This window comes from Rhinopithecus bieti, unplaced genomic scaffold (genome assembly GCF_001698545.2).
Source record: "Rhinopithecus bieti isolate Rb0 unplaced genomic scaffold, ASM169854v2 scaffold_16601, whole genome shotgun sequence".
NCBI classification, from domain to species: Eukaryota; Metazoa; Chordata; class Mammalia; order Primates; family Cercopithecidae; genus Rhinopithecus; species Rhinopithecus bieti.
In genome coordinates this window covers 1048584-1060892 of record NW_016808732.1, presented here as the reverse complement: position 1 = coordinate 1060892, position 12309 = coordinate 1048584, and the positions used below count along the sequence as shown (strand labels likewise).

At 46.9% G+C, this 12309-nt stretch overlaps 1 protein-coding gene across 1 annotated transcript in view; it reads left to right on the top strand.

Annotated features, from left to right (window-relative positions):
- EVC2 (EvC ciliary complex subunit 2) overlaps positions 1–12309 on the top strand; it is a 92853-nt gene that overhangs the window by 25000 nt on the left and 55544 nt on the right. Inside the window, 2 exon segments of the mRNA XM_017887082.1 lie at positions 889–998; positions 4886–4939. Of these exon segments, the coding sequence (XP_017742571.1) occupies positions 889–998; positions 4886–4939 (164 nt within the window).

The following is a 12309-nucleotide window of genomic DNA, read 5'->3' as shown; positions in this document are numbered from 1 at the left end:
GGGAGTTATACATGATATAAATGATGAATTGATGGGTGCTGACGAGTTGATGGGTGCAGCACACCAACATGGCACAAATATACATATGTAACAAACCTGCACGTTATGCACATGTACCCTAGAACTTAAAGTATAATAAAAATAAATAAATAAAAAATAAAAAAATAAAAAAAAATGAAAATGTTGAGGATTTTTAAAACAAAAATGTCAGTGATTCCTTAGGGTAAGTGAGCATTCCTCCTTTTTTCTTTACTATATATACACACACACATGTGTGTGTGTGTATGTGTGTATATATGTGTATATATATGTGTGTACATATATATATATTTTTGAGGTCCACATGCATTGAGTAATGAGGCATATTGTGGCATTTTAGGGCTATAAGTAACCTCTATTAGGGAAAAGGCAAGATAGGAGGGCAAGCTTAGGTGAGAACAGTGACTGGCAGAGTTGGACGGGCTCTGTCACCCACCTGGCCACATTGGTCAAAGGCCTCCAGTCCTGGTACAGCCTCGCCCGAGCAGGATGGGCTGAGCGCGGCCCACCCAAACTTACCTATGGAATAAGGCGCACTGCACAGTGAGAAAGGGCTAGGAGAGCCAGCCCTATTGCGGGTAGTGCACCCCCACTCATGAATGGAAGTGTCAGGAGTGGGAGTCCAGGAGTCCGCCCAGCTCACCGTCCCCAGTTTACCACTCAGAGAATTCCCTCCCCGAACCTAGCTGTGTGCAATACAAAGGGCTTCCTTGCTGCAGGCATCACTGCCATGGTGGCCTCCCTTGGAACCAGGGAAGCCAGGGGCCAGGATGTGTCTGGGGTGTGGTGGGGCGCGGCTGGGGGCATGGCCAAGCCCTCACTGAATCACACGTGCTTTTCTCTGCACAGTGGGAGATGCTTTTGCTGTCAGCTATACAGCCACGCTGCAGGCTGGAGACCTCGAGAACGGGGAGAGCCTCAAGCTTCCTGCCCAACTCACCTTTCAGAGCTCGTCACAGGTATTACCTTTGTTACTTTAATCTCTGTCTTGCCACTGCCAAGAGAGATTGTTTTAGAAACAGGGACACTTCGGCCAGAAGACCTGTTAGTTCCTTCCTTCAGTGATGCCACCTAGCAGATAAGGGCACAGGCCCTGGAGTCTCACACAGCTTGCCATGAACTGGGCTCCGTTAGTAATGCCCGTGTGACTTTGCCTAAGTTACTTAACCCCTCTGGGCCTCACACAAGGTTTTCATAAGGATAGGTAATCAATACATGTGAATTCTTTTCCCTGTGTCCTGTACACTGTAAGCACCTAACCAGTAGTTACCATTACTATTCATTTTTCAGGGCTACCATAACAAAGTACCACAGACTAGACTTAAAAACAACAGAAATGTATTGTCCAGGAGGCTGGAAGCCGGAGATCAGGGTGTCTGCAGGGCTGATTCCTTCTGAGACCTGTTCTTGGCTTGTGGAGGCTGCCTTCTCCCTATGTCTTCCTAAGGCTTTCCCTGGCTGCACGTCTGTCCTAACCTCTTCTGTAAGGACACCAGTCATGCAAGACCATGACCCAGCCTAGCGACCTCACATTACCTGATTACCTCTGTAAAGACCCTGTCTCCAAATGCAGTCACATCCTGGGGCACTGGGACTTCGGACTTTAACATACAAATTTTGGGAAACAGTCTGGCCCATAACACTATTACTGTGAGTCTCCCTATCTCTCACTGCCCCTGTGGTGGGTTCACTTATGCAGTGAATGCTGGCTGGCTGCCTGTCCTGGCAGGTGCTGCACGCCCCAGGTACAGGCTGGAGGAGATGTGGTCCCTGACTGCAAGGAGATCATGATGCTCTGCTTCCTTTTGCCATTTTATTGTGGCTTCAGCCCCTGGAGAAAGTCTTCCCTATTCACAGCCGTGGAAGATGCGGCTCATAGCATGACTGTGACTGCCCCAGGTCTCATAACAGGATCAGATTGTACCCTGCAGCCGCCTCCTGAGGCCTCCTTCTACCCTGAGGCTGCAAGGCCACTGTGGCGTTTCTGCTGCAATGAGGGGAAAACAAAACAAAACAAAACCAAAAACCTTAACAAATTTAGATAAAAGGAAAGAGGGTAAATACAAGATACAAGAAAATGACATGAAACTATTTGGAAGGACAATTCTCTCAGGAAATAATTCAGTATAAAGTTAAAAAAAAAAGAGAACAAAGACAGATTTTTGAAACTAAGGATAAAATCCCAAAAGATTTCCCAAAAGAAATCCCAACAATTTCAGAAGACGGGAAACCAAGTAAATTAGAAAGAAAAGGTAAGATAATGATAAGGAAAAGATAAGGTAAGAATCAGAAAGCAAATCAGAAACTCTGAATAAAGTGAAATGGAAGCTTCAGGAGCTGAAGCCCTGGGCAGCTGTGTGTGTTCCTGGGTCGTGCTGGCTTGGGCAGGAGGAGGTTTATGGTTCAGCAGAGCCTGGCCTCTGCATACTCTGGGAGGACCTTCCTCGTGGCTTCCCCTGCCCCAAGCTGAAATAGTCCTGCCTGTTACTTTGTTTGGTTCCTGTCTGTGATATTGACTCTACCCCTAGGAACCCCTCCCTCCCTCACTAGAGTGTCAGCTCCTTGAAACCAGGGACCTCGTGTGCGCTGTTCACAGCTGGGTCTCCAGTGCCAAAAAGAGAACCCTGCACATAGTAGGTGCTCAGTAACAATGTGTTGAATCCCACTTGGTCCATGTTTTCAGGCTTCATGCCAGGAACTAAAACATGTTTCTGAAGCCTTGAAGTTTATGTCGTAACTGCATGTATTTACTGGGGTGAGGATTTACGCTTTGCAAAGGGTTGAAGACGAGCTTTGATAGCACACTTTAGGCTCCTATCTGCGTATCTGTGGGAACACAGCAGAATGTACTGGAATGTGGGCTCTGAACTTAGCCTCAGGCTCCAGTTCAAGAGACCCTGAGACTCCTAGACACCATACATATTCCAAAGCGGAGGTGACTCAAGAACAGAAAGGGCAAAGTGAATGAATGCCTCAGAGGTGTCTTTTCTTTACAGCCCTATTCTAAAACTGTTCCATTTCCCTCCCATGAAAAGAAGACTTACAGTATTTTGATTTTCTCTGAAGCCTCCGTGAGGTCACCCTGCTGGCCCACAGTGGATTTGGGAAGTCCCACTGCTTCCTAGCGCTGCTGCCATAACATCTGTAGGGCATGGATCAGGGGATTTGTTACCTCGGGAGGGGCATAGCTCAGGTTACAGAAACATGCCTTAGTCATGTCTACAATGAGAATTACATGGGTTGCTGAGCTCCCTGGGCTGCAAGCTCTAAGTCCCAAGGTCTGGTTCTTTTTTTTTTTTTTTTTCTTTTTGAGACAGAGTTTTGCTCTTGTCACCCAGGCTGGAGTGCAATGGCGCAGTCTGGGCTCACTGCAACCTCCGCCTCCTGGATTCAAGCAATTCTCCTCTCTCAGTCTCCTAAGTAGTTGGGATTACAGGCGCCCACCATCACACCTGGCCAACTTTTGTATTCTTAGTAGAGACGGGGTTTCACTGTGTTGGCCAGGCTGGTCTCGAGCTCCTGACCTCAGGTGATAAACCCGCCTCGGCCCCCCGAAGTGCTGAGATTACAGGTGTGAACCACCAAACCCAGCCAGTCTGGTTCTATATAATATTACTGCTGCTACTGTTGCTATTGCTTTTTTAAATTTTATTATTATTATTATTATTTTTGAGACAGTGTTTCATTCTTGTCACCCAGGCTGGAGTGCAATGACACGATCTCAGCTCACTGCGACCTCCGCCTCCTGGGTTCAAGCCATTCTCCTGCCTCAGCCTCCTGAGTAGCTGGAGTTACAGGTGCCCACCACCACACCTGGCTAAGTTTTGATTTTTAGTAGAGATGGGGTTTTACCACGTTGGCCAGGCTGGTCTTGAACTGACCTCAGGTGATCCACCTGCTTTGGCCTTCCAAAGTGCTGGGATTACAGGTGTGAGCCACCGTGCCTGGCCTGCTGTTGCTACTACCACTACTGCTACTGCTAATGTTACTACTACTACCTACAGCCACCAATAGCAGTAATATTTTATAGCACTCCCTAGTGCCAGGCACTCTTCAGCGTTCTGTATTACCTAAGTTAATCCTCATAGCAATTCTGTGAACTGAATATGATTACCATTTCACAGATGAGAAAACAGAGGCAAAGAGAGGCTAATACATTGCCCAAGTTTCAACTGCTGTGAGCAGTGGAGCCCTGTATTAACTCAGCCTGGCCCTAATCACCACCCTATAGACTGCCTGTCAGTGGCAAGCTATTCTGCCTCTGCCCCTAGGAAAAAGCATGTTCTCACAGCGGGTCTTTTCGGTCACCATGCGGTTAGACAGGTGGATACCATCACACACTTTATTTTTCTGTTTCCTGTATCTTCTCAGCAGAGGAATATTAGAGGATATTACGGACAGACCCACAGGGAGTTGGGGCTTGGAGAATCAAGTGCATTTGAGTAAGAGAAGAACACGTGCAGTGCAATCAGAGCCCAGGATTGCATCTACCTTTGTGAAGGAGCTAGATGCTGGGAGAGTGGAGGTGACTTACCTTGGTCACAGGCTTGGAGTCAGCTCCCAACCCCAACCCCAAGCGTTTTTCCACAAGGGCATGCTGCCATGACTTTCTTTGGATGTTAGCGAAGCTGGTGCTTGGATTTCACAAAGCCTCCTGTAGAGAGGGAGGGATCCTATCCCCACATGCCCTTCCCCCTGACAGTGAGACCTTCACAAACTCTGACCTGTGCAGCAGTTAGGGCTGATTATAGCTCCAGGCTTGGCAGGTTGGAAATCACACCAAATGTTACCCCATGTGTCAGACCCCAAACTGTTGCTGAAAGCGTTTTCTTTTTTCCTCTTCTAGAACAGAACACAGCTGAAAGCGCTTTTTTCCATAACAGCAGAAGAAAGCATAACGGTAGGAGACATGACATGCCCTGAGCACCCCCTGCCTTCTATCTGTGTCTCTTCACACCTGTGCCATGTGGGTCCTGCCTGTCCTTGGAGCCATGGGGAGGGGCAGCTGCTGGCCTTGGACCCCCAGTTATGCGTTGAGGCTGGGACTCTGTGCTGTCTCTTGGGTCCCCCGTGTGCCTTGAGGCTATCTGACTAGTTTCCCTGGATGACCCTCCACCTGGGCAAGGCAGGTGGGCCGCAGGCTGGACAGGCTGAGGTTCCACTGCCCGTCTGTGCTACTGTCCAGCCATGCTCCTACCTGTTCCCAGTGTTTGCCACTAGGTCAAGCTGCTGGTAACATTGTGTTTTCCCAGATCTTCCCAAAGCCTGCAGTCTGTGGGTGGGTCTCTGTGCTTCTGCTGTTCGCCATTAATACTTCTCCGTTTCTGTTCTTCAGTTTAATCATTTGCATCTCACATGTTCACTCATTCATGTATTAACCAAGTGTTAATTCACCAGGTAACAACACTTCACGTTTCTTAAACACCTACTGGGTGCCAGGCATTCCGAGCAATTTACATATGTGGAATTACATCATCTTTACCACAGTCTTGTGAGACATAGTCTATTTTAAAATCTCTGCCATTTCAGATGGGGAAACCGAGGCACATTAAAGTCAAGTAATTCGCTCAAGATCCCATGGCTAGAATGTCAGAGTCCCCAATACCCACCCCCAGTTTCGATAATTCTTTAGGGTGACTCACGGGACTTACGTGTACAGTCATGCACCACATAATGACATTCTGGTGAACAGTGGACTGCGTGTATGAAGGTGGTCCCATAGGATCACAATGCAGCTGAAAAATTCCTATCACCTAGTGATCATGTGGTTGTGTAACGTCCGTTGTAACACAGTGCGTTTACTCATCTGTTTGGTGATTCTGGTGTGAAACCTACTGTGCTGCCAATCATAAAAAGTCTAGCATATAGGATTATGTACAAAACATAATACTTGGCCGGGCACGGTGGCTCACGCCTGTAATCTCAGCACTTTGGGAGGCCGAGGTGGGCGGATCACGAGGTCAGGAGATTGAGACCATCCTGGCTAACACGGTGAAACCCCATCTCTACTAAAAATACAAAAAAAATTAGCCGGGCATGGTGGCGGGCGCCTGTAGTCCTAGCTACTCGGGAAGCTGAGGCAGGAGAATGGCGTGAACCCAGGAGGCGGAGCTTGCAGTGAGTGGAGATCGTGCCACTGCACTCCAGCCTGGGCGACAGAGTGAGACTCCGTCTCAATAATAATAATAATAATAATAATACTAATACTTGATAATGATACTAAAAGACTATGCTACAGGTTTACATATTTACTATGCATTTTTTTTTGTTATTTTAGAGTGTATTCCTTCCACTGATCAAATCCAAAATAAGCTTACCTAGAAATCAGCCTCAGGCAGGTCCGTCAGGAGGGATTGTAGAAGGCGGCCTTGTTATCCTAGGAGATGACAGGTCCATGCCTGTTACTGCCCCTGAAGACCTTCCAGTGGGACAAGGTGTCAGGGTGGAAGGCAGTGATATTGATGATCCTGACGCTGTACAGGACTAGGCTAATGTGTGTGTGTCTTAGTTTTTAACAAAAAAGTTTAAGAAGTTTTTTTTAAAAAAAAAAAAACCTTAAAAATATAGAAAGCTTACAGAGTAAGGATATAAAGAAAGGATCTATTTTTGTACAGCTGTACAGTGTGTTTGTGTTTTAAGCTGTGTTATTACCAAAGAGTCAACATGTTAAAAAAAAAAATGACAAAGGTAATAAAGTCACAGGGAGGGGAACATCACACTCTGGAACCTGTCAGGGGGTGGGGGGCAAAGGCAATTACATGTGGAGCTTAAAACGTACATGACAGGTTGATAGGTGCAGCAAACCACCACGACACATGTATATCTGTGTAACAAACCTGCATGTTCTGCATATGTATCCCAGAACTTAAAGTAAAATAAAATAAAATAAAATATAAAAAGTTACAATAAACCAAGATTAACTTATTACTGAAGAAACCTGCACAGCATGTATTTTTAAAATAAATTTAGTGGCCAGGCACGGTGGCTCATGCCTGTAATCTCAGTACTTTGGGAGGCCGAGGTGGGCTGATCACTTGAGGCCGGGAGTTCAGCATCAGCCTGGCCAACACAGCTAAACCAGTCTCTACTAAAAATACAAAAACAATTAGCTGAGCAAGATGGTGCATGTCTGTGATTCCAGCTACTCGGGAGGCTGAGACATGAGAATTGCTTGAACCTGGGAGGTGGAGGTTGCAGTGAACCAAGATCATGCCACTGCACTCCAGCCTGGGCAACAGAGTGTCTCAACATAAATAAATAAATGTAGTGTAGCCTAAGGGTACAGTGTTTCTAAAGTCTACAGTCGTGTGCAGTCATACTCTAGGCCTTCACATTCACTCACCACTCACTGACTCGCCCAGAGCAACTTCCAGTCCTGCAAGCTCAAGTTATGGTAAATTTCCTATACAAGTGTATTTTTTTTTTCTTTTATAAGTATTTTTCTTTTCTTTCTTTGTTTCTTTTTTTCTTAGAGTCTTGCTTTGTCGGCCAGGCTGGAGTGCAGTGGTGCGTTCTCAGCTCACTGCAACCTCTGCCTCCCAGATTCAAGCGATTTTCTTGCCTCAGCCTCCTGAGTAGCTGGGATTACAGGCACCCACCACCACACTCAGCTAGTTTTTATATTTTTAGTAGAGATGGCATTTCACCACATTGGCCAGGCTGGTCTTGAACACCTGACCTCAAGTGATCCGGCCACCTCGGCCTCCCAAAGTGCTGGGATTACAGGCTTTGGTACCTTTTCTATACTTGGATCTATTTATATATACAAATACTTAGCATGTGTTACAGTTACCTACAGTATTCAGTAGAGTAACATGCTGTACAGGTTTGTAGCCTAGGAGGAATAGACTATACCATAGAGCTTAGGTGTGTAGTCCGCCAGATCATCTAGGTTTGCGTAAGTCACTCTGTGATGTTTGCACAGTGAGGAAATCACCTAACAATGCATTTCTAGGAACATCTCTTCATTGTTAGGTGATGCATGCCTGTAGTTGTACCCACTGCCGTGTCTTACTACAGTGAAAAGATACAAAGCAAAATCAGCACAGTGGTGCTGGGAAAAGTTGCATGGGGAGAAGTTTGGAGAAAATCACCTGCAAGTTTTAAGAGTCTTCTCCCAGCAGAGTCACAGAGGGTATGCTTCGTTCCCCCAGCATGAGTTGTGATAACACATGTGAAGTATTGTCTACCAGGGAAGCTCCTTAGAGACTCAGTGCCAGAATTTTTACTGGGGTCTGGCCACGTAGGCACTCTCTGCCTGGCATACACCAGGATTCCAGACTCCCAGAAGAAAAGCAGGTGCTCGGCCTAAGCCACACTGTTTGCACAGACAGTTTGAAAACAGAGATCCACTTTTACCAGAAAATAGTGGAAACCCTCCCAAAATCCATGTTCCCAGACATCTGCTGAGGCCCAGCCCTACAGGAAGGGCTTTCAGAGGATGCCAGTCTCTGGCTGAATATGTTAACTCTTTTCTGCATGGCTAGTAAGTGGCAGGACCAGGATTTGAGCCCAAGCAATTTGGCTCCAGACCCCTGCTGTCAGGCACTGGGCCATACTGCCTCCCAGAGAGCCAGAGTCCTGCACAGAAGAGATGAAGAGAAAGTACAAGGCTGGCCTTAGGTGAGTGTTTGGTTTAGTGGGGCTGTCAGGTGCACTGGTAACAAGTCTCCCTGGTGGTCTGTGAGCTCCTGGCGGGTGAGGCCATGTCGGATTCACCCATGTCCCCCACTGCGCGGTACATTGTAGATGGCACTCAACAGGTAAATATCCCATGATTGAGCTTATTGTCATCAATGGCGATGATTGCTGCTCAGGAGGAGGTGGCTGGTTGCTGCATGAGTGTAATAAAAGGCAGAGAACGCTCTTGTAAGGGTATTTATGAGCCCTTCTCCGCTGCCGCAGGCTCTCTTGTGGATGGAATTGAGCCATGCCCAGGTCTTCCAGGCTTCCCGTCACCTGCGTGTTGCCTTCAGGAGAAAGAGGAATAGTTGCCCCCTGGGATGCAAACCTGTGGATGCAAGTCCTGGCCTTGGAACTGGGGCTGAATTTCAGCCACATCAGCTCCCAGGACAGGTGCCCCCAGGCTGTGGACCACATTCAGGGAGCTCCCTGTTGAGTGGGGAGAGGAGGTGTATGCACAGGGTGGCCCTATGGTATTGCGTGGGCCCAGCAGACTCTTGGACCATAAGGCCTGGCTTTGAATCCCTGTCCCTCCACTGATTGCATGTGACCTTGGGCACATCACATACCTCTGAGGGCCTCAGTTTCCCCAACTGTGAAATGAGAGTAATAACAATATTCACCTCACAGGATGGTTGTTGAGGTAAATGGATCAAGGGATGTAAAGCACTCAACACAGTGCCCGGCACTGTGAGGGCTCCATAAACGTCAGCTGTTATCATTGTCAGTCTTGTTATTATTATTTACACATGAGAACAACACAGCTGTGCCAAGTGTTCTGTGATGCTGACAATGAATGTTTTGCATCAGGGCCTCATGCTCCAATGCCCATCGGGGTCACACAGGTGCTATAAGTGTATGTCAGGCTCAGTGCAAGATTCTAGGAAGTAATGTAGCGTGCGGCGGCGTGGACACTCAGGTTGCCTGTCACCCACCATCCCTACCCTCACACCGAGGCAGTAAATGAAAAAAAAAAAAAAGACCGAAGAATGCACAGCACTCGCTGAATTTGTGAGTTTGTGACCTGAAATATAGATTGCTTGTACCATGGACACCGACAGCAGAGAGAGAACTCCATGGGCTGGGTGGACTGGCAGGCTTCCTGGAGGAGGAAGAATTCAATTGGGTCTTGAAGGTAAGATTTAATTAAAATTGGGGAAGGAGCAGCTGAAGATCTGACTTCTAGGTTAAGCCAGTGTTGACTGCTGGTCAGGCATGAACCAAGCACTACTGGGTGACACACACGTAAGGGTGAGGCAAGGCCGTGGCAGTCATGGCGTGTGTTCCAGCAGGGCTGACGGGGGGACCTGCAGAGATTGTGGAATTACACCAGACAGGTGTGGTGGTGATGAATAGGATGAGCTCGCCAGAAGGGTGGCAGCGCCCCTGATGTGTGCATCAGGCAGTTTAAAAATACAGGATAAAGACGGTAGGCTTCCATTGTGTAAATAGAGATTCTGCCGCATTTGGGAGCTACCCCATTATCTCCTTAATTTCCTGTTACTTTCCTGAGGGTGAAACTGACACATGTCAGCCAAGGAAAATGAGGCCCCAAGAAATTATTTCTCATTTTTTCTCAAGAAGTTGTCTTCCCCTTTCTGTCTCCTGGATGAGAGTACTGTCTTTCTGAGAGAAAATAAGAACCACACATTGAGTGCAGGTCTCAGATGGCACTAGATATCCCCTTCTGTGTTCACATGTGCCCATGAAAGGGCCGGGTACTGTGCCAGGCACCAAGAGAACAGGTCACAGTGTTCTGCTGCCAGGATCTCAGGTCTAATCAGAGACAGACATTTAAACCAATTGTTATGGTACCCCAATTCATTCAGAGTGCAATTCCAATACTAATTTTGTTGTTGTTATTATTGTTGTTCTTGAGACGGAGTTTTGCTCTTGTTGCACGGGCTGAAGTGCAATGACACGATCTCGGCTCACCACAACCTCTGCACCCCGGGTTCAAGCAATTCTCCTGCCTCAGCCTCCTGAGTAGCTGGGATTACAGGCACCTACCACCAGGCCCAGCTAATTTCGTATTTTTAGTAGATATGGAGTTTCAGCATGTTGGTCAGGCTGGTCTTGAACTCTAGACCTCAGGTGATCCACCCACCTCAGTCTCCCGGTGCTGGGATTACAGGCGTGAGCCACCGCGCCCAGCCTCCAATACTGATTTTAATGAGACTTTGGAGGGGATGTGAAAAAAATAGTTTCACCTGAAAATATAAATTATGAACCCAGATGGGAAGGCTTTGAAAATGAAGAGTAATGTGGGAGGGTTTACCCTAGCAGATATTAAAAATATTACAAAGCGCCGGGCGCAGTGGCTCAAGCCTGTAATCCTAGCACTTTGGGAGGCCGAGACAGGCGGATCATGAGGTCAGGAGATCGAGACCATCCTGGCTAACATGGCGAAACCCTGTCTCTACTAAAAAATACAAAAAAACTAGCTGGGTGAGGTGGCGGGCGCCTGTAGTCCCGGCTGCTCGGGAGGCTGAGGGAGGAGAATGGCGTAAACCCAGGAGATGGAGCTTGCAGTGAGCTGAGATCCGGCCACTGCACTCCAGCCTGGGCAACAGAGCGAGACTCCGTCTCAAAAAAAAAAAAAAAAAAAAAAAAAATATTACAAAGCTACAGTAATGCAGCATTTGACTGCTACAAGAAACATCAGACCAGTGGAACAAAAGATAGAATCTACACACGCATCTATACATATGTTTTAAACCAGTGGGAGAAGGAGGATGTATCATCCATGAATTTGGTAACAACTGACTGGGTCTTTTGAAAGAAAGATAAAAATGAATTTCCTAATTAGATTAAAATCTAAGTATAACAATTTGTAAAAAGTAAATATGGGCTAATAGGATGTGATCTGGAGAAAACTGTGGATTTAGGTACACATAGTTGCAAACTTTACATTTAAAAACAGCACTCAGAAAGATAAATAGGAAACTTGGGGAAATATTTGTAATATACATAAGAGACAAAAGATTAATGTTTTTAATATATAAAGAGAATCTTAATATTAATTTATAAGAGATGGAAGGCCACAATAGACAGCTATCTACGGTATGAGAATTTCCCAAAGATGAGTTAGAGGTGCCCTTGAAGCACAGTGGCGGCCCGTGTCACTCTGTAGGCAAAATCACGTGGCTGTGAGTTGGATTTATAGGCTTAGGGGTTTGCACACAATTGCACATTATCATTTTTGCCTTCTCCATGGACATTCCAAGCCCGCTAACCGTTGCCCTAACCTGCATTTCTTGTTTTGATGACTGCCCCAGCATCCTATCCTTTCTGCCTCCAGTTTTACTCCCTACCCAGCCCATTGTCCACGCTGGAGTGGTCTTCCCTAAAACATGAACCTGCCTGCTTTCTATTCTTGAGGGGCCCCCATTCAGGATCCATCAGGAAAGCTGATCCCTGCTAACCATCTCCCAGGGCCACTGGGTGCCTTTGTTTTCCATTACGCTCTGGTTTTGCACATCCTGTTCTTATCTTACCTGTTCTTTGGGCAACTTATAAACCTCCTGCTGGACCCTGACCAGCATCTGCACTCTGTGATGCCCTAGCCCTCCCCTGGCCAGCTAGTTG